This window comes from Clarias gariepinus, chromosome 28 (genome assembly GCF_024256425.1).
Source record: "Clarias gariepinus isolate MV-2021 ecotype Netherlands chromosome 28, CGAR_prim_01v2, whole genome shotgun sequence".
NCBI lineage: Eukaryota > Metazoa > Chordata > Actinopteri > Siluriformes > Clariidae > Clarias > Clarias gariepinus.
Window position 1 is genome coordinate 14,577,801 of NC_071127.1, and position 22,111 is coordinate 14,599,911.

At 38.1% G+C, this 22,111-nt stretch overlaps 1 protein-coding gene and 1 long non-coding RNA gene across 7 annotated transcripts in view; one reads left to right on the forward strand and one right to left on the reverse strand.

Moving 5' to 3' along the window:
• Positions 1-22,111, forward strand: part of ptprua (protein tyrosine phosphatase receptor type Ua) — a 307,016-nt gene that overhangs the window by 166,747 nt on the left and 118,158 nt on the right. For all 6 annotated transcript variants that reach the window (XM_053489812.1, XM_053489814.1, XM_053489813.1 and 3 more), the window contains exon 4: positions 7,290-7,371. In XM_053489812.1, the coding sequence (XP_053345787.1) occupies positions 7,290-7,371 (82 nt within the window). The remainder of the gene's footprint in view (positions 1-7,289; positions 7,372-22,111) is intronic.
• Positions 7,665-8,960, reverse strand: LOC128515695 (uncharacterized). The gene is made up of 3 exons (XR_008356695.1): positions 8,805-8,960; positions 8,334-8,426; positions 7,665-8,216 (listed from the first exon to the last, which is right to left on the reverse strand). It is a non-coding gene; the product is annotated as an uncharacterized LOC128515695 (long non-coding RNA).

Below are 22,111 nucleotides of genomic sequence, written 5' to 3' on the forward strand. Positions count from 1 at the left end.
TCCATGATTGGAGTTCTCTCCACGCTTGTAGTGTTTCCTCCCACAGTCCAAATTAGGCTAGTTGTCGTTCCGTACTTGCACTGCGATGGATTTGCACCCCATCCAGGGTGTCCCCCACCTTGTGCACCAAGTCTCCAGCCCCCCCACGACCCTGTTTACAGCGGTATAGATAATGAGTGAGTGAAAACCATACACAGTATGATGTGCAGTGAAATGCTTTTCGTGACTGTCTTGACCAAAAATATGAAATCTAGAAATACGATACAGGGGAAGGTATAAGGATGGGTGACAGCAGCAGCAGTATGATTGTCAAGACAAAGTGCAGATATATGCATGGTTTGTTTTCTAACCCAAATTAGTTTGTACACATTTATTTCTGCACATTCTCTCAAATGAGGTTTTTAAAATACTTAGTCAAGACAGCTTGTATTATAGACATGTGGCAGAATTGGTGCTTTATGTTGTCTTTTTTTCTTATGATGTGCTTTCACCAGATGGTAAATTGATACTGCTATACAGTTGCAGTTTTATCCTCCTGGCTAGACTCAAATATATCATACTCAACCTAATATCTCAAGGCAAACACCCAGTGCATTTCTGAATCTTTTTTAGACATTGGTCTGACTTGCATCAACAGTAGCAAGTCAATGCATACTGTATGGCTGCACAAACAGAACATCGGCGGTTGCGATGCTATGGGTCTGGTGTTAATTCCGCGTAAAGCTAAACTTGGGTAAAAGAATGTTGTAAGTACTATGTGCTGTTGCATGTGCACTTTTGTAAGTAGCATTTAATTGTGGGATTATACTGTATGGATGCATAAATGTGTTCCAAGCAAGGAAATGCATATGAAGAGCTAAACAATGTGCGTGTTAAATGTTCCAGCTGAAATTCTGAGATTCGTTTTACCTTTGAATAAACTGCCACTAATAATAATTACCTTTAAGGAAGTGCATTTTCCTAGCCAATCGGAATGCTGAGACATAAACACAGTAGGGCAATAAAACACTCCTTTACACCTACTTCAAGACTTTTCCAAATAGCATTTCTGATCAAGAAAAATTAAGCTGAAAAGAATTTTTTTTTCCCCTGTGATGGCAGATCTATTGTGTGTAAGGGGCAGCGGTGGCTTGGGTGGTTGAGGCTCCGTGTTACTGATCAGAAAGTGGGCCCTTGAGCCACCATTGCTATAGAAATGCAGAATTTGTTGCCCGATGTATGAAAAAAGTGTGTATATCTATTAATTTTAACTGCAGAAGAATATCCATATTCTGTAAAATGCATCTGTTTTGCGGAAGATGGATAATTTTATAATAATAAAATTATATGTAAACTGAAAAAAGAACGGATAAGTTTCCTTTGTGTTGTAAATTAATCATAAAAAATGTATAACAATAATAATAATAATAATAATAATTATAGTAATTGCAACAGTTTGCATCACTCACTCATTATCTATACCACATTATCCTGTATACAGGGTCGTGGGAGGAAACCGGAGTATCCAGAGGAAAACCAGACCCTGGAGGTGCAAGGCGACAGTGCTAATTACTAAGCCACCATGTCGCCGCAACGTGAACATATCTTTTAATAAATATTACTTTTTAACCAGGTAAAGACGGACCTGACAGTTTAGGCAACAGGAAACACGAAAATATACAATCTTTTAGCCTTTAAATTTTTCTGTTTTGATTAAAAAATAGTTTTGATTTGGGTTAGGAAAACCTCACATGACCTTAGTTTTAACAACACCGTAGTGCTGCAGTACCTGTCTGACAGCCACATCAATCTTCATACCATGGTGTACAGATAAAATATAGAGTCAAACATATTAAATTATAGCGAGGCACCATCTTGAGGTGCAGACAGTATACTGTCTGAAAACTCTGTGTACTTAATCTATTATGCCCTGTTGATACTGTAGGGGTTGAAGATGAGGAGTAGCTGCTTATGAAATATTAATGATCTTGTCAAACATTCAGTGACTGCCAATATCGGTGCAGATATACATGTATAAACTTTGTCTTCATAAAGAACAAATCAGGCTTTTCTTTCCAGACTCCTCCTGCACTAACAGGGACCATTATTATGATTTTTTTTTTCACATTCAGTTCGTTCATTTCTACCTTTTAACCTGTCATTTAGTACTTATCGTTCTTAATAATTCAAATGTTAATGCTTATGAGCGACTGAAATATGAGCGATCGTTAGGACATGGCGTAGATAGCACGTAACTCTTGTCCTCCCACTCTTACGTTTTCATCCTGAAGTCAAATGGGTACCGTTTGAATGAATCCAGGTCAGAGAGAACAACCAGTCAGTCGATGCGGCTCTCAGTCTGTGGCTGATGAATGGTGGAGTTAATCAGCTGGATGTCTCTACCAGCCGCTCATAAGAACGAGAAGTAAAAATAAATTAGTTGAGAATGACTCCCTGGCTCATTCCAATCTTTCTGGGCCCTGGGCTGTATTGATCCCACATGGACACTTAACCTGTGATGTATTGAGAACACTGAAGCAGCATGCTAGCATTACTCATTGACATGTCTTCTTCTTTTTTTTTTAATGATTGAACTAAAGCAAGTCAAGAATTTCCCCAGTTACCACTAGTTTATTGTTAAAGTTTTTAACCAAGTATGTAAAAGTCAGATAGTTTAGTTTGTAATGTTGGTTTTACATTTACCGTATATGGAAAGATAACTTTCAGCACAACAGATTGCAGCTGCATGCACAGTCACAGGGAGCGCCGTCCTTCATAAGTCAGTGTGCCAAAAGATATTATCCTGTGTACAACAAGACTTGTGCAACTTTTGCCATTTGGACCATGTGCGTTACCACCATCTGCTATTTCATCATGGATAGCAAGTCGAGTGTTTTCAGTGGTACTGTCTTTTCAAAAGCAGAAGAACATTACTGGAAGATGTCGAGAGGCCTTCAACGAGCTCAACCACCGAAAATTTTGAAATCATTATTATACAGGAACAGCCCAGGCGGTCCTCAAGTGCAATTTTAAATTGCGCTGTGTTGCTGCCAAGTTGCTCCAGGTTGGTGACCCAGGTGCAGAAGAAACATCGTGTTGAAGTCTGCCAAGAACTCCGACAGTGTACCTTGAATAACCCGTCCTTCATGTCGAGGATCATTACCGGTGACAAAACTTGAGTGTATGGGTACGACCCTGAGACGAAGCAACAGTCTTCGCAGTGAGCCCATCATCTCCACAACCAAAAACGGCAAGGCAGGTCCGCAGATCGACCAAGTGCATGCTCATCACCTTTTTTGACGTGTGCTTTGAGAATTTGTCTCCAGGGTCCCGGACCATTAATAGCAAATTGTACTGCCAGGTTTTAAGGCCTCTCAGTGAAAAACAGAGCTTGTAAACAGAGCTAATCCCGAAACTTTTCAATACCACCTCTTAGTTTACAATAACCAGCCTAGGCTTTTATTTTAATTTGTTTCATTAGTTTTAGTTATAAAGATTTCATAACGATTGCTTAAACTCTGGCAGTGAAGAGTTTGTTTGCCTGTGTTATAGCACAGAAGGCAGGAAATCAATAAAACAGGACCCACTAGTGTGACTTGACTATGCAGCCACAAGTAAAGTAGGATGTCACATCATATACCAGTAAATGTTCCAACAATTGGCAAGTTGTTATTTTCAGTTATATTGCAGTGTAAATGAAATATACCTCAAAGTGTCTGTAAGCTGCTGACTAACAAGACAATTTTCTTTCCCCAGCATTTTGTTCTTCACGTTTGTCTTCCTCGCTCGACCACCAGCCTGCAACATGGCTTTTCAGAAAGTATAAACAAGTTCAAAGTCACTCTGAATTTCCATAGCTAAAAGAAATCCACTGACAGCAGGGTTTTTTTTTTTTAAAGTGTCCACCTTGCAGCTCTTTCCTATTGGATTACATGCACAGTAAATCATCCTGAACTAGCTGTAGAAAACAAAACTGGTGGCTAGTATACTGTAGAAGCATGTAGTAATTATTAATACAAATTTTTTTCGGACACAGGATACAGTACATAACATTGCTGATAAGATAATTTTTTTTTTTTTTGTCATTTAGACATTTACATGTCAGCACATTTTTTTTTTATCTTATTATACATCCGAGGAGTTGAGGGCTAAGGGCCTTGCTCATGGGCCCCATGGCCCTTAAGGACATGGATGAGCAGGTTTGGTGTGGAAGAACTTGGAAATTATTTTCCTTGATGTGTAAAACAACTGATTGGGCGATAAAGTGAGCTCCGACTATCAGATGTTAATAAAAGCATAGTTAATATGCAACTTGGAGAAATATGAGCAAATGTGGCTTTAAAAAAAACAAAAAAAAAAACAGCATTTTTTTTTTATTGAACCAGATTTGAACCACATTAAAATCATACTGTTAAAAAACAGAGCAATCTGAGCTATTATTTATAGAGAATAGTTTAAAAAAAGAAGCGGTCCCAAGGTGAAGCCCTGAGGTGCACCCCTTTTTAACAAGTGGAAGGAGAACCGTGAAAAACAACATTATGAAGATAACTATTAAACTAGAGGAAAGCATTTAGAGTCAAAGCAGTGGAATATGTCTTATTAAGAAGATAGTGCTCAACATTATTCAAAGTTGTAGAGAAATCCATAAAAATTACTGTTAGTTAATCAACAATAAATATCTTTTACCACCGTTGTAGGCAATTTATCATGTGCCAGATAATGTGTAAATGGACTCCAGACCATCCATGATATAAAGTATACACAAAATTGTTGGTACCAGTTTGTTTAAGAAAGAAAAAACCCCACAATGGTGACTTAAACGTTACTGTAAAAAGTAAAAGCAATTAATAAAAAAAACTACTGAATTATGTGGCAAATCATACATTGATTTTGCATTGTGGTTCAACAAAAGCATTTTTAAAAACACACTAATGAAACTGGCACAGAAAAAATTATGGTACCTTTAAACTTAATATTTTGTTGCCCAATGTTTTAAGGCAATAACTGCAATCAAGCAATGTCTGTAACTACCAGTGAGACTTCTGTACCCATCGACAGGTATATTGGCGCACTCATCATGAGCAAACTGCTCCACCTGTCTCAGGTTTAAAGGGTGCCTTCTCCAGACTGCATGTCAGCATGTCTGCATTCAGCTCGTTCCACAAATGTTCAATAGGATTTAGATCAGGGATCATAGAACAGTCCAGTGTTTTGTGAATTTTTTGTTGTTGTTGTGTGCTTCGGGTCATTATCCTATTGGAGGACACATGACCTGTGACTGAGACCAAGCTTTCTGACACTGGGCAGTAGGTTTTGCTCCAAAATGCCTTGATGGTTTTGAGATGTCATTGTACCTACTGTAGCACAGATACAAGATAGTCTGTGTCAGCTGCAGCAAAGCAGTCCCAGAACATAACCAAGCCTCCTCAATGTTTCAAACTAGGTACAGTGTTCTTTTCTTTGTATGCTTCATTTTTGCATTTGTCAACGTAGAACTGATGTGACTTGATGCAAAAAGTTCCGGTTTGTCCAAGGGACAGTGTCCCAAAAATGTTTTGGCAAATTCCAGTCTGTCTTTTTTTATGATTTGCTTTTAACAGTGGATTCCTCCTCGGTCGTCCCCTGTCAAGTCTACTTTGCCTGCGACAGATGGTGAGATCTGACACTGATGTACCTTAACCTTGGAGTTCACCTCTAATCTCTTTGGAACTCATTCTGGACTCTTTGGTTACCGTTCATATTATTCGTCTTTTCAATTTATCATAAATTTCCCTCTTTTTGCTGCTTCCAGGGAGGTTGGCGGCAATCCTGTGGACCTTAAAATTTATTGGCCACAGGAACATCAAGCTGCTTCAAGATGGTCTGTTAGCCTTTACCTTTAACATGTTTGTCTAAAATTTTCTTTTTGAATTCCTAAGACAACGCTCTGCTTAGCTTTCTGTAGTTCACACCATGATACCAAACAGCACAGTGATTAACTTGTCACCATTTAAATAGGCAGACTGACTGATTACAAGTTTGAAGACACCTGTGATGCTAATTAAGGAACACACTTTGGTTCAACATGTCCCTAGGGTCAAATTATTTCCAATCTTTTTTAAAGGTTTTGTCCAGGGCAGTTTTATTAGTTTGTTTTTTTAAATGCTTCTTCAATTGTTTAAACCACAATTTAAAAGCACTGTCTGATTTTCATGGGTTAATTTTTCAGGATTTTTTTTATTATTTATTATTTATTTTGTCACATTAAAATTATTACAGTGACCATTGTTAGATTTTCTTTCTTTAACAGTGAGGTGGAGGAGTACCAACAATTTTGTCTACATGCGTATAGTAAAGGCGGCACGCTGGATTAATGGTTGGCACTGTAGCCTGGCACTTCTACCTCTAGGTCCTGGGTTTGATTCCCACATCGCGTCTGTGTGCATGGATTTTGCATTTCCTTCTTGTGCTTGGTGGGTTTCCTTCAGGTTCTCCGGTTTCCTCCAACAGCCTAAAGACATGCAATTTAGACTAATTGGCGTTTCCTGCCTGTAGTGTGTAAATGCAAATTTGAATGTTGACCGGAGGTCCTACCATAGTCATTCAAATGGGAATAAACACAATGGTTACCATTGGCCTCCATGGTTCATAGTTGGACTATAGAGGTTCCTAGAGGAATGGATGGTCTATAGTAATATAGTGCAACAATTGTATAAAATAAGCTCATATATTTACAGCATTTTTATTAGTAATACGGTTTCATCATGATGTTGTTACCCCTGAACCTTATATTCATGCACAAGCATTGTTATTGTACAAGTTTTTGTATTGTTTCTTCTTTGCTCCCTTTAGTTTTTGTTAATGCTGTTGATTCCTGTGCAGTAGGAAACATGATCTACAGTATGTGTGGTTAGATCTTTAGGAAAGACGTCAGTAAATAAGGTTGGGAAACATGATGAAAGTGCACATTAAATGACTGCGACACCATGTTCAGCGACTGTGACACCAGCGTGTTCATGCATTATGTAAGGAAACCTCGAAGAGCTACTGTTCTCCAGGTGACAGAGAATCTCGCTGCAGGATCTGACTTTTTGTATGAATAGTAAGATGGTCTAGTCACAGTATATTGGTGTTGATTTTCATTCATCTGTTTTCTTTTGGTGAGACAGATTTCAATAATTTTTCGCTTCCGTGCAAAACTAAAGAATGAAAAATTCTTAATAATGTATATGCGTGACAAATAAAGAAATAAATTCAAACTTATGGCACATGTACGATTGCATGGCTTGTCCATAATCCACTTATTTCTATCTTTTTTTTGCTGTATGCAGATTATATTTGAAGCTACCGTCTCTGATGAGGAGAGAGGCTACATCGGCCTGGATGATATAATACTGTTAAACTACCCCTGTTGTAAGTGTCTTTTTTACCTTATACTCTCTCTCTCTTCTTTCTCTCTGTCCATTTTCCCAGTTGGTTTAGGCAGGAACAAAAGCTCAGCTTTTCATCTTTTAGTTTATTAAGGATGTCATCTCTAATCTCAATTGGTTTGACATGTGTAAGCCCTTCAGTCTTGTCCATTTGTTTTCTTAATCCTTGTTGTCGCGAAAAAAAGCCCTTGGGTTTTAATACACCAGCCAGATGTCTTTTTTTCTTATTATTTGTGTTAGAAAGCATTTTTTTGAAGAGATAACCCAGTGGGCACAAACTCGTGGAAACCACGTAAAGAAGACGTGTTTTCACCACGTGGAAAAGCCGGGTAATTTAGGCGTAAAAGGCAAGTCCAATTCCACGTGGATTTGACACATGGAATCCACGTGTTTTTTACCACTTGGAAAAGACATGGATATAAGCCCATGGAAAATACGTGTTGTGTTCAACGTAAATTCTGCAAAGTTTAAAATGTCTACAACATCAAGTGTAAAGCAGACACAAATTACATAAAAGTTGTAATAACCAATAATTTATTCATATTTCAAAACAAACAATACAAAATGCACATAAAAACTGGGTGTAGTGCATAATACTAAAATACCATAAAAATGTGAATACTAAAAGACTAATTAAACCAACAAAACATCTAAGAGAAGATAGAAAACTGTCTCAAACAGCAAAAGAAACAAAATTACAAAAACATTTACTTAACACTTAATAAATGACACTGCATCCAGCCTTTCTTTCCTCTTAGGTGCAAGGATTACTGGCAATGGTGCTGAGGGCAAAGGCTTCTGTAACATCATGCGCCTTTACTACACTGTCTGTCAAAGGACAAAAATGTTTAGTATAATTTAGATGCATGGACTGCAATTTATCAATACAATCATTGTTTTAATATAAAAAAAGACACGACCACAAGGCACTATTTAATTACTTACCAGTTATTAATTTGCACAGCGCTGTCAAATGATGTTTTATCCCCTCGTGATCCCTTCATGTTTAGTTGAAACATAAGTGAATTGGTAAGGAATCTAAAAGAAAACAAACTTATCTATTTATCTTCAAAGAAATAAATGGGTAGAGTAACCACATAAGTTACACTGAAAAGTTCCTACTTCTATTCTTAGAAATTCAATGGAACATATTCTGCAAGTAAATGTTAGTGTTCACTGTCAGAACTCCTCAGTGCATATATATTATACATGGTGATGGTGCTGCATTTATGACAAATTATACCTGTTCAACAAATACTAGCCTGTTTTTATGATTTTTGACAAATTAACGTTTGCAATCGCCTGTTATGCTTCGAAGCCTACGTTAGCTACATACATAGATTCACAATCAAGCTAACCGCGTCGGTTAGAACCTACACTAACTGCCACAGAACATACTAGAATATTACTGCTTACCTCAGTGCTCACCCTGTAACATCACACACAAATGTTCTCTGTATGAAACACGATTGCCACGGGTACTTTGTAACTTCAACAGACCACAAATTTAAACAAATTTCGAAGTTTCTAATTTCTTTTTATTAGCTATAAATGTTTCGCGCTTCCACTTAAAAAAACGAGATCCAGGAAAGGCTGTTCACTGCGCATGCTCAGTACCACTCGCTAGACTGCAAAGTCACTCCGCAGAGTGACTTTGCAGTCTAGCGAGTGGTACTGAGCATGCGCAGTGAACAGCCTTTCCTGGATCTCGTTTTTTTAAGTGCCTATGTGTCGCCTCTGATGGCACATCGTGTTCTAAACTACTTTTTAGTTTGCAAATCCAGTATACGTTGTAGTCAGATGTGGCATTTAGGCGATCAGTAATACATTTTGAAAATGCCATTTTAGAACACATTTTGGCTCATGTGTTCAACTTTAGAACACATTGGACGCGTCATATGCGTCATTTTATTTTAGAGTGTGTTTAATTTTAATTAATGATTGTCACATTTATGTAAAAACATACAAAATATGCATTCAAAATTAGATCAAGCAACCATCAATAGGTGGTACGAAATTATTTTCCACGTGATATCCACGTGGAAATGCACGAAGAATAATGTAGAACTAAAACTCCATGTGGATTCCACATTAATTTAGAACAGGTTTTCCACGTGCCTAAAACCACGTGGAATCAACGTGGATATCAGGTGAAAATTGGTGGATCCACCACTTCACCAAATATCCACCAGAAATCCACGTGGATTACATGTGTTGTGCCCGCTGGGAAGACTCTACTTAAATTCGCCCAAAGTCCAGCTGTTTATTTGTCCCCTAGACCCATTTTCATACATGGATTCCATAATGGTTGTAGCATTCTCTGCCCTGATGGCTGCAAAAGTTTGCACACCCATAACCTTCTTATTTTTAAAAAAATTGCTTCTTTAAAACCCTGGCACAAAAATAAAAAAAATAAAATACACACATAAAAAAAAAAAAAAACCACCTGGTCATTCATGCGGTTATCCAATTAGCCAAAGATGTGGGATCAGCAAAGTGCCTAGAGTTATACAGATTCATGTCAGTAGTTTCAGATGGGGTACAAATAACATCCTGGCTGTTGTGAGGAGAAATAAAAGCACATATTTACAAACGAAATTAAGCAAAGAAATAGTACTACTATAACACTCAGGAGACACACCACTACTTAGTGTACACAAGACCTGACGTACTGTATATGTGTTGTGTGTGGGAATCTGTTGAGTTTGGAACGCCTGGTTACGTCTACTCTGTTCTCCATTTGGCAAACTCTATTATAAAATTATTGGACCACAGACATATAAGAAGTTGGCTGATGCCCAATCTGACCTCATACAGTGTGAAAACTGGTAGGGAAAGAAACTGATGAAGCTACATTTTTTTTTATTGTTTTTAATGTTTCTTGTGTTCTTCAACAAACTTTGTGGCTTAAAAAGGTTGAGATACTAAGTTGAGAAAGATATGCTCCCATGACACACAACAAAAACACAATCAAAGCATACGGTATTTACACTGCCACAAAAACAGTTGCAGGCTGATCCATTTGGGTCCATTGGGGCAAAACTATGACGGGGAAGTTATAGCGTTTTGCAAAATGATCCAAATGTGTTTCATCCAAGTATGTTTTTGCATTTTAAGTTAGAATGCAAAATAGGTTTATAGCCACTACTCATAAAACAAGGAACTTTCCCCAGGCATATAAGAATTAAACGAACTACAAATTTCTCAGCAACCACTGGTGATATGCAGCTGGTGCACATCATCGGTGATTAAACGTGATTTGATTAATCACGATTAATCAAAATTAAAAAATACTCCAATTCACTCACTCACTTATCTTCTATACCGCTTTATCCTGTATTTAGGGTCGCAAGGACCTGGGAGACACTGCAGGGTACACCCTGGACAGGGTGCCAATCCATCTGGCACACACATACACACACTAAGGGCAAATTTGGGAACACCAATTAGCTTAACCTGCATATCTTTGGACTGTGGGAGGAAACCCGAGTACCCGGAGGAAACGCACCAAGTACGGAGAGAACATGCAAACTCCATGCACACAGAGAGAGGAATCAAGCCTGGCCGGGAATCGAACCCGAACCCTGGAGGTGCAAGGCGACAGTGCTAACCACCACACCACCGTGCTGCCTACTCTGATTTGCTTGTATAATAAACATTCAGTGTTTGAATAAAGTCATGCATGATAAACTGGTTAAAGGTAACAAGTAATGCAATTTTATAATACCTCAAACATTAACATTTAACACGTTAACATTAATCTCTTAAATGGAACCAGAAATGCATGCAGTGGCTGGGTAGTATGGGGTTTGGCAACCCACCAACAGTATGCCGTAAACTCGGATGCTCAGGTCTAAAAATTTGCAGAGTCTTAGTCACCTGAGCCACCACTCACACAGCTTAAGTTTAATGTATTCTTCCCTTTGAAGATAGCTCGAGCACACAACTTTGGTTTTATTTAAACTTCAATCTAGAAGCTGTATTTATAATAAAACTTGCCATTCAGCATACCTGGTGATGTTTCTTCAATCATCTTATTATCTCCGCTAAACATTACTAGAAATTATTACAAACATCCAGGGAACTCTGCTGCGATTATGGGAAGTAGTGAACTCAAGTTAAAAGCAAGTTAAAAAGTTAAGTTAAAGCCTTAAAGAGTGATTTGTACATTTTCTACCGGGCGCACATGCACAAAGCATCGCAAAACCTCCATAAGTTATGTACAGGAAACAAAAAAGAGTAGTTACCTTTGAGTCTTCTACTGTAGTTCGAGTTGTTCGTTCCTTTGTCATCTGACTCCCATAGATGCTATACAGTGCGAAAGATTCGAAAGGACGAAGAACTCGTACTAGAAGACTCATGAGAAGAACTGCTCAATTCTTCAATTCTTCAAGTTTTCTGTGTAATGCACTGCATAGCGTCTTTGGGAGTCACATGACAAAAGAACAAACTATTTAAACCATAAGATATGAGAGGTGAGCTGCTTTTTCAGTTTATTATAATATGTTCTCAGCTGCATTGTTATATTTTTATTACTGGAACTAGAGCCAAAATTTGTGTATGTAGACATGTTGGGGGTCCTTTTATTTAAATTGCAACATTTTATTTTATTTCTGATCAAAAGAACAAAATAAACTAAATGACTCACAACAAGATTCGTTCGCTTTGATAAACGAGATTCACTAACGAGAAGCCAATAGGTAATAGGGTGAAACCTGGTCATGTGATTAATTTGTGTTTAAAAATAGTAGTGTGTTAAAGTTTCTAATCACATACGTTAATGCGTGAATATTTACACCCCTAATAATAATAATAATAATAATAATTACAGCAACAATAATTATAATCCTGAGTTTGAGATACAGTATATAAAAGAGCATTGTTACACACTGTTTACATAAATTACAGAAGAAAAGAAAATAGGGGAAAGCTTTATCTTAGGGAGTTCTATAGGCACAAATACCTGGTTGATGAGATAGCTCTACTGTATCTCAAATAACCACACTTTACAACAACTTTGAGCAGTAAAGCATGTCAGAATGTAGGCTACAACACAGTGTATAAAGGATTGTAAAAATGCAAAGTTTGAAACAATATCAAATGCATTAAATCAGTCAAATAGGTTGATAGTTATATAGCTCTTTTTTAAAAAAAAAAAGAGAGACACACACTAGTAAAACATACAGCAACTGAAAATATATTCAACTGCAGTTAAAGTAATTGGTAGAGAATTGGATAATGAGTGCAATTAAGTTTAATAGCTGCCTTACACAATGAGTATAGGCTGATGTTTATATGTATGGACAAAAGAGTGGACACAATGTGCTAATTTTAGCTAAACTACCATGGCCACATTTAACAATTACATTTAAGCGTATTTGCGCGGGCCTGAATGCTGTTTTTTATTTTATTTTCAGAAAGATGCCCTACAAAATTAAATTAAAATGTAATGAAATTCTGTTCTTATTATGCTTAAAAAGGTAGATTCTAATCTGTGGAGCGACTTCGGCGCTGTCAGACGTTGCATCAGTGAAAGAGTGTACAGTGATACAGTCCAGCAGGGAAAGCTTACGATGCTGCGTGGATGATATTCAGCGGTAAGCATGCTGAAGGTCGCGCCATTGCCTTATCTGAATCATCAAGTTCAGAGATGATGGACAAGACCTTTTCGACTCACTGTGCACAATTTCTGTGCTTACTTATGATCTGAACTTTGGCTGTGTCTAGGTCTTGCGACTGTGGAAATCAGATCAATTCATGCTCAGAAACCCAGATGCATGAAATTCTAATAGCTATGTAAACTATTTGTAATTTTTAAGGACTTAATACCTTGGATCAAGGTTTCATCACCTCATGTGATCACTGGGGCTGATTGGTTGTTATTTAAGAGCAAGTCCTAGGGTGAATTTCCAATGTGACTGTACAGTAGACCAGTACGATCTTTTACTGGCTAGATCATGAACCTATTGGGGAAGTTTTAAACATGGTTTGGTGATGCATATAAAACTTAGTAGTTCGATTCCCCAAGAAAAACAGGTAGTTTGAACATTCTTTCACCATACTTGAGAGCATTCTCAATTTACATAAATTGTTATGACCTCCAGGTCTAAAAAATGAGTCTAACATGGAAGTGCCAAAACATGCAATTCCTTGAATTCATCCAACTTAACATTAATGGATTAACTGCAAAGACCCAGGGTAGCACTTCAGAAAACTTATGGATGACATCATAGAGGGTTTGTCCAGTTCTTTTTTTATTTATACAGTCTATGGGTATGACGAGTCTTCAGATTATTCAACGTTAACAAGCACTATACAGTATATCTAAGTAGTTCTTATTCTCAGACATTGTTCTTTTATTATATCAAACATTTATCACATATATATATATATATATATATATATATATACATATACATATATATATGTATGTGTGTGTATATATATGTATATACATATATATATATATATATATGTTAATATTATTAATATTATATTAATATGATATACATCATACTATTTTCTAATTTTCAGAAGTGTGTATATGTATATATATATATATTTATTTTTTATTTTTTATTTTTTTTTGCCTGACGCGTATTTCTCATATACTGTATTGGTTAAGGAGAACCTTTAATCAGAGAATCAAAGTTAAACATTGCTTCTGTTTGAATAATTTACTTCATGTTGATTTAAACTTAGCATGAGGGACACGATGGTAACACTGAAAACTTGCTGCTGAACATGACAAAATCCATTTATAGGAAATATGGTAATATTTGAAGAACTTTTTTTTTGTCAAATGGATCACAGAGGATATTTCTCTTGGGGTGATGATTTTTCATCTGCTGGCTTTGAAAGGATGTCTTTGAGAATTTCTGATCATGATGAAAAAAAAGAAAACAGAGAGGAGGAAAAAAAAAAGCCCCTCCCACCTCCCCAGAATTTTCGATGAGCCTTGTTCCCTGCTTGCCTGATTGATCCTTGGTGTGTGTTTTGAGCAAAATGTCCACAAAATTTTAACATATTTCATTTTCATCATGCATTTAGAAATTAAGCTCTGGTGAATTCCCAATCAAGTATGCACTGTGACCTCGCACCTTCCGGGTCAAGGGTTCGAGTCCTTCCTCACTGAAACAAGACATTTAACATTTTGGAATAGAGTTGCCAGTGTCAGGCCTGTGTAACGTGACATGACAAGCTAGAAGTTAGAATGTAAAATAGGTTTATAGCCACTATACATAAAACTAGGAACTTTTCTCGGGGGTGTAAGAATTAAATGTAACTACAGATGTAATTGCTCAGCAGCCGCCGGTGGTGTGCAGCTGGTGCAAGGAACGTCACGAATAGCGAACATTTGTCCATTCATTTCAGCGGGAAAAAAAAAAGGAATAAACATGGGAAGTGAAAATAAGAAAAGAACAACAGGAGGCTTTGGAACCATTTTAGCACCAGAACTATTCAGGATCGCAGTGTTCAAAAGTCAGAAGTGCTACGCAGAAGCGTTACAGAACATCAGCGTTACAGAACATCAGCGTTAACAGAATAAAAATAAAAAATTGCAATTGTTGCCAAATTGATTATATCATTTTTTTTTTTTTTTTACAATCCTTTGTACAGTCCTGCTGACCTTTGGTTAGTTTAATCAGTCTTAGAACGATCATTCAGCCTGTGATTAAGAAATAAAGATGTGGAAATGATGATGTAATGAAGCTGACCGAGACGTAGACTGCCCCTTTAAACAGTCATCAAAAGCATGCTTTACAGTTTTTCAAACCCGTTTAGGCACCCTCATAAACCTCTCGGCAAACCAAAGCAATTTTATAGTGATTTTATAGTTTATATGAGAGGCTTGTCTAGCCAAGATCTGCTATGGTGTAAGAACGTCACAAGATTTAAAGCTATCTAGTTGTGTGTTTGTGTTTTTCTACTATAGATAGGAATAGTATATAATATATAACTGCAGCATTTTTTTAATGGTTAAAGCCAGAATACTATGGTGATGCACCTAAAAATAAATAATATTATAATAATAATATTAATAGTGTGGTCTTCTTTGCACCAGCAAGCTCACACCATCCTTTTTTTTTGCCTTGATTTATTAACTGTACCATGTCAAAACTGTGTATTGGATCATATTAAAAAGAAAAAAAAAAAATCCTGGTATGAAATGACCTAAATAATTTGTGAAGAGACATCTTACTCAGGATGAGGCAAGACAAATAAGTCGAAACTAATTTGACAAGTGGTGGTAGAGTTGGTGTGGAAGGGTATTGGGTTTGGGCAGCAATTTAAGGTACCCAGTATAGTTGCCTGGGTGTTTTTAGACAATGGCCCGCGGAAACACACATAAAATAATATAATAATAATTTAAAATTTTCGTGTTGTGGCTTAGTGGTTAGCACTGTTACCTTGCACCTACTGGATCCAGGTTCGATTCCTGAATTTGCATGTTCTCCCCGTGCTTAGTGGGTTTCCTCCAGGTATTCCGGTTTCTTCCACAGTCTAAAGACATGCAGATTAGCCTGAATAGCATTCCCAAATTGCTTGTAGTGTGTGATCGAGTGTGTGCTCTGCAATGGATTGGCACCCTGACCTCGTGCTCTAAATCTCCTGGGATTGGATCCAGGCTCCCCTGTGATGAAGGGGAATAAAGAATATTTTTATGAGTAATTTAAATAGGAGATAAGATTCAATAATAATTTAAGGTTGTTTACCACGCCGCATGATGCAAGCAACAGGACATACTGTAAGCTGGAATGTATCCAGGAAGCTTATTCCTAGATAAATGTTTCTCTAGTAAAAATCTTGTCACAACTAAATATGAGGCATCCATAGTCTAAGGTCCTTTATGCATCCTTTAAATTTTATACTTTATTGCAGCAGCAAGGAAGGCAATGCCATTTTAATGTATAATAATACCCAAAGGCAGCATGCATAGAGAAAAAAAAAGTAGGGTCTAGCACAGAGCCTTGTGGAACATAAACCCTTTTTTGTAAAGAGAAGTCATTAGTAATATTTCTGCCATGGTCTGGAAAGGGTGGTTTCCTCTAACAAAAAAAAAACTGCACTGAGGTCAATCAGTGCAAACAAGGAGCCACGTGCTCATCAGATGCCAGTAGCAGCTCATTTACCACTTTAACCAGCGCCGTCTCATTACAGTGATGAGGCCTTTTAACATCTGCCAATGTAATAACAGCCCACAAATGTAATAAACCACTAACATAATACAAATCTGCAACGTTTAATGTATTGTAATAATCCCATAAATGTAAGAAATTTCACACAGACATAATAGCAATTGTCGAGTACAAATATAATACATAATTTCCTAAGTTATTACATTTGCATCTGTTTTTAAACGCTTTTGTAAGAACTTCTCACAAACGAAATTTATTCTGTAATAACCCCACAAATTAAAAGCTATGAAAGATAGATTTTTTTTGTGGTTTATTACTCTTGTGGGTTGGTTTACATTCCATACATCATCTTTTAAATCATTTCCTAACAATGATATCGGTGGATCTGATGTGGATCGTCCTCCTAAATCAACTTCAAACAAAATTGTTTTTCAGAAGTTTAAAAAGAAAACAAATGCAGCAGCTGGTACAAATATTAAAGGAGAGAACTGCACATCCTCGAGAAACCAAAAAGCTACTAAAACATTTACTGGAGCTGAGAGGCTGCGGGGCATTGATCTGATTCACATACTAGTTCAAGGAATGCACCTTCATCCGTCTTTTTTCCGGTTAGATGACAGCCAGACAAACTTAGGAAAAAAACTAAAATTTCTTTGATGGAAGAGCGATTTCAGACCAACAGGAAGTAATATTACATGCACTGTTATTTTATTATTTGCTTGTGTAAAAACATCTTGCTTAGCTGGGCGAGGGTAGGTTTTACTTGGCATGTTCAGAGGGAAGATATGGAATATTAAAGTATCTGGCATGCATAGTTTGGAGCTACTGTACTCACTCACTCATGCCCTGTACCACTTACCCTGTCCTGGGTCATGCACAGCCTGGATCCAATCCCAGGGAACTCAGGGCACAAGGTGGGGTACACCATGGACAAGGTGCCAGTCAATCGCAGGGCATTTTAAATAAATTTGCTCTATCCAACTGTTTCTATATGAATTTAGAAGAACATTTGTAGCTGGGTGGGTTAGGGATCTATTTTTCAGGATGTATTGTATTTCTGGGAAAATAAACAGAGCCGTCTCTCATGTCACCCTGTGCGGATCCCTGTAGTCTGGTGTTGTTGAATTTGTAGTCCGCGGAGTGAAACTTCACCAGCATAATGGATGGGATGGCCGTTCTGTATGAGATAGCCTTTACGCCTACCCCAATACCATGCTTCTGTTTCCTCTCTTATCTCTTTAAGAGTGACTGCTGCAGGCGATTCAGAAACTGGATCGCTTGGTAAACTAAGGCTGTGGAGATTCTTTCTTAAAACTTCTATGATGAAAATGCATGGAGACATTCTTCTTTTTCAGTATGGTTCAATTGTATTATATATACACACTACTATCTTGGAACATGATGGCTATAAACAGGTCAGTTTTTAAAGATTAAAAATCTATACTTCTTTAAAAACCGAGCGATGATTTTAACATAACTGACAACAAGTACAATTACAAAATAAAAGAATTCCAAGCAACTATTCTTTGAAAGGAAGTATTCTATAAACAGAGTTATTCTTCTTAGAATTTCCCTGGAGTTCTGTAGATCAAAGTCAGATTTGTGTAAAGTATTAGTGCCATAGCAGAAGTTCTATAAACCCCCATCACTCTAAGCTACCCTTAAGAAATTGGGTAAATGCAGTAAAAACTTGTGCAGACTTTCTTGGTAGAAACTACTGTAAATTGTAAATAACTGTTGGTGATGGTGAGAAAAGCAAATGTGCAAATTTGTCCTGAGGCCAACCACACCGCTAGCTTAAGTGGCTAATCTGGTCTCATCTAGCTTTCATTCAGTATATTGGTACGATGTCTAGGTCACTATATTAAATAAAGTTGGTAAATGTTTGTTATCCTATTTAATAAATTGACCATAAACATAGTTATTATCAATTTTTGTTCAACTTTTTTTACATGAATGATAATGCTTACTTACTCACTCATCATCTGTACCGCTTTATCCTGTGTACCAGGCCAAGGGGGCCTGGAGCCTATTCCAGGGGTACACCCTGGCTGAGATGCAGGTTCATCGCAGCGCACACATACACACAATCACACACCACGGCCAATTGGAGAGTGCTAATTCGCCTGATCTGGATGTCTTTGGACTGTGGGAAGAAACCGGAGTACCTTGAGGAAACCCACTGAGCACGTGGAGAACATGCAAACTCTGGCGGGAATCGAACCCCAACCATGGAGGTACAAGGCGACAAGGCTAACCACTAAGCCACCATGCCGCCAATGATATCCCAGACAACCACAGCAAATTTCACGGGGATGCCATTAAAATAATAAAACAGTGACAACATATCTCGGAGTAAAAAAAAACACAATTCAGAGACATATACCGGATATTACAGAGAAAGGAGAATGACAACCACAGCAGTGGTCGAAGCCTTGCCTTGCAGGGTTAACCACTCCATTAAGCCCATTTAAATATATGCAGTTACTGGTCTTCCCTGCAGGCTGCATGTAAAGCTCTGTTGCATGCAGAAATGTTCTCTTCGTAGCGTGGTCAAAACATGCCTCGCAGCATGAACAATAATCTTATGAAAGAATCCATCCATTACATCGAGCAGTATCAACGTGATCCGCCTCACCTACAAAATATCCTACGGTAATCTAATGTTTTAGGAGACACAGCTTGTATAAAGTTTTACTGTCATATACATAAAGAGTGCTATAAGCATCTACAGTATATATGAGGAGTGTTCAAGTCAAGCTAAGACTTCTCGTGAATGAAGGTACTGTATAAAAACAATGTGATTAAACATATGATTGATGAAATGCTTCGCCACAGGAACGCGTTTTAAAGAAGGCCGTAGGAAGGAAACTCACTTGGGAGTTATACAGTCCTGACCTCAATCTAAGCTATTTTCCCATGTTTTGGCCAATAAAGGAGCTCCTGGGAGACCATTATTTCAGACGTGAAGCACACTGTCCGATAATGGCTCAGATAATGGCGTACTGAGGAAACTTTCTACCTTGATGAGATTCAGGCACTAGGGAAAAACTGGGATAAGGTCATTAGTGTAGCGAGAGATTATATGAGGTTGTATTAAAAAAAGGTTTTGAGACGCCAACAGACAGCAGCACATGGCTGCGCGCACTGTCACAAGGAGCACCGACATTCATAAGTCAGTGTGCCGAAAGACCTTGTAACTTTTTCAGAATAGTCCCAAAGTCTGCGATTTCATCATGGAACAAAGAGCGAACGTTAAATACCGCGTGAAACTCTTGGCAAATTTCGGGAAGTTATGACGATTTTGGAATGAGTTGTTCAGGGTGTTTTGAGTGGCAGGCATGCTTCAGGAGCGAAAGAACATCACGAAGACTTGAAGACGACATGACGAATGGTGAAAACCATTTGGCAACTTGTGCATGACGATCGTCTGGGACTCGCCAGATGAAAAATAAAGTAGGTAATCATTGGAAACACTGAATTGCCTCTGCAAGGACAAAAACATAATTATAAACTTTAATACAACACCTTGTTTAGGGATGAAATATTCGATGAAATGACTGATTGGAGAATAAGAAATGTAAAGTGATGCTGTAGATACGATATACCTAAGTGCAGTGTGGTGGCACGGAGTAATTGCACGGAAAGGGGAATTGTTTTAGGCTGTCAAAGATCATACCGGCCTAAGGAAAAAAAAGTTATTTTTGAAGCGAATTGTGATCGTTTTGATGCTTTGGAAGACTGTTTGCCAAATGAGAGAGGGCATAACAAAACATGAGCTGGGCACATAGCATCCGAGATGATGGACTGAGCCCTCGTCCGCCAGACATCTGGTGTTGAAGATGTGCTGAAGTGATGGAAGCTCGATACTCATGATTTGGAAGCCATTTTAACTATCTCCTGCCTTGCCCAGTCAGGTCGCCAAATTACACCGTGATGCATCTGGTCAGTTTCTCTTTCAGTCCGCTTGCTGATGGAAGTCAACCAACAGTGGAGATACTTATTCCAAATCTTTTGAGTCTTTTCAAAGCAGACCAGATTGTTGTACTTTTGTGATGATACTGCAGGTGACATCGCAAGGCCGGAAAAAGTGAGTCTGACAGCTGCACGCCCAGGAATCTGAAGCTGTTGACGATTTTCACAGCTGAACCTTTGATGTGGATGGGAGAGTAGGCATCTGCTTCAGTACAAAGCAACAACACGAACAGACCGCTTATCTCTGTCCTGTAGGTTATCTTGATATTATTGTGTGCGAGTCCAATCACCACGGTATCATCTGTGAGTTTTAGTATTAGGTTGTGGCTGTGTTTGGTCACACAGGCATGGCTGTTTAACAGAAAGTAAAGACAGCACCACTGTGGAGTCTCATATTTAGTGAGGATATATATATATATATATATATATAGAGAGAGAGAGGTGGCACGGTGGCTTAGGTTCCGGGTTCGATTCCTGCCTCGGGTTTGTGTCCATGGAGTTTGCATGTTCTTCACGTGCTTGGTGGGTTTCCACCCACAGGTCAAATATTAGGCAGATTGGCGTGTCCAAATTGCCCGTAGTGTGTGTGAATGAGCGTGTGAGGGTCTGTGTGCCCTGTCTTAGATTGTCACCCCGCGGTCAAGTCTCCTGGGATAGGCTCCAGGCCCAGCGTGACCCTGTATACAGGATACACCAGTATAGTCAATGAGTGATTGAGTTGTTATGTTTACTGTATAATCCTTATTGTCTGTAGCCAGAAGCAGAGGCCTAAACTATACAGATTCTTGACCATGTTAGAGGGTTAACCGAAATAAAGCCTGAGCTTATACTGTAGTTAATGAATAGCATACTAAAAGGTTTTCTCCACTATAATGTAATTACAATAAACGTATTCCATGCTATTTCTGATTTACATCATTTTAAACAAAGCACGCGGTTTGTACTGTGTTAAATCAATGTAATTAAAACCTAATTACTGACTTGCATGCTGTTATTCCATTCCATCGTGTTATCTTAGTCAGATGAAGGTGGTAGTGAAGATGTGGGCTAGAACCGCCAGATTGGTCCAACTACCAGCTGCTTAGACACAAGCCAAGCTGGTCAAGATGGCTGGCCATCTTTGCCAGCTGGTGAGTGCTGATAAATCGGAAACAATTTCTAAATTGCTATTAATGGCACGCAGTAGACATGATGTTGTAAAAGCGATTAGGTGACAGTGAGGCAATCTGAAATTTCTCAAAACATTTATCGATCAATTTACCAGCTGGTAAGGACAGGCTGTGATCCGGAGTCGCTTGGACATTGGGCAGTAGGGCTTGGTGACACGAGGAAGCGAAATGCTGATGAATTCCCTAAGCTGGGATCTGCTATGAGAGCGGTGGTGGAGAACAGACAGCTCAGGATATGACAAAAATAGGATTGCGAGGAATGCTTGTCTTGCGTGATGCAGAGCAAAAGGGTCATGATGGATTTTCAGCGTAAAATGCAAAAAAATAAACAAAAATAAAAATGTGCTGACAGTTTAGATAATGCTCTGTTTGGAAAAGATCAGGTATTTTATAATAGGAGAAAACCAAGCTGCCAAGACAACCCTGTTGATGATAATAA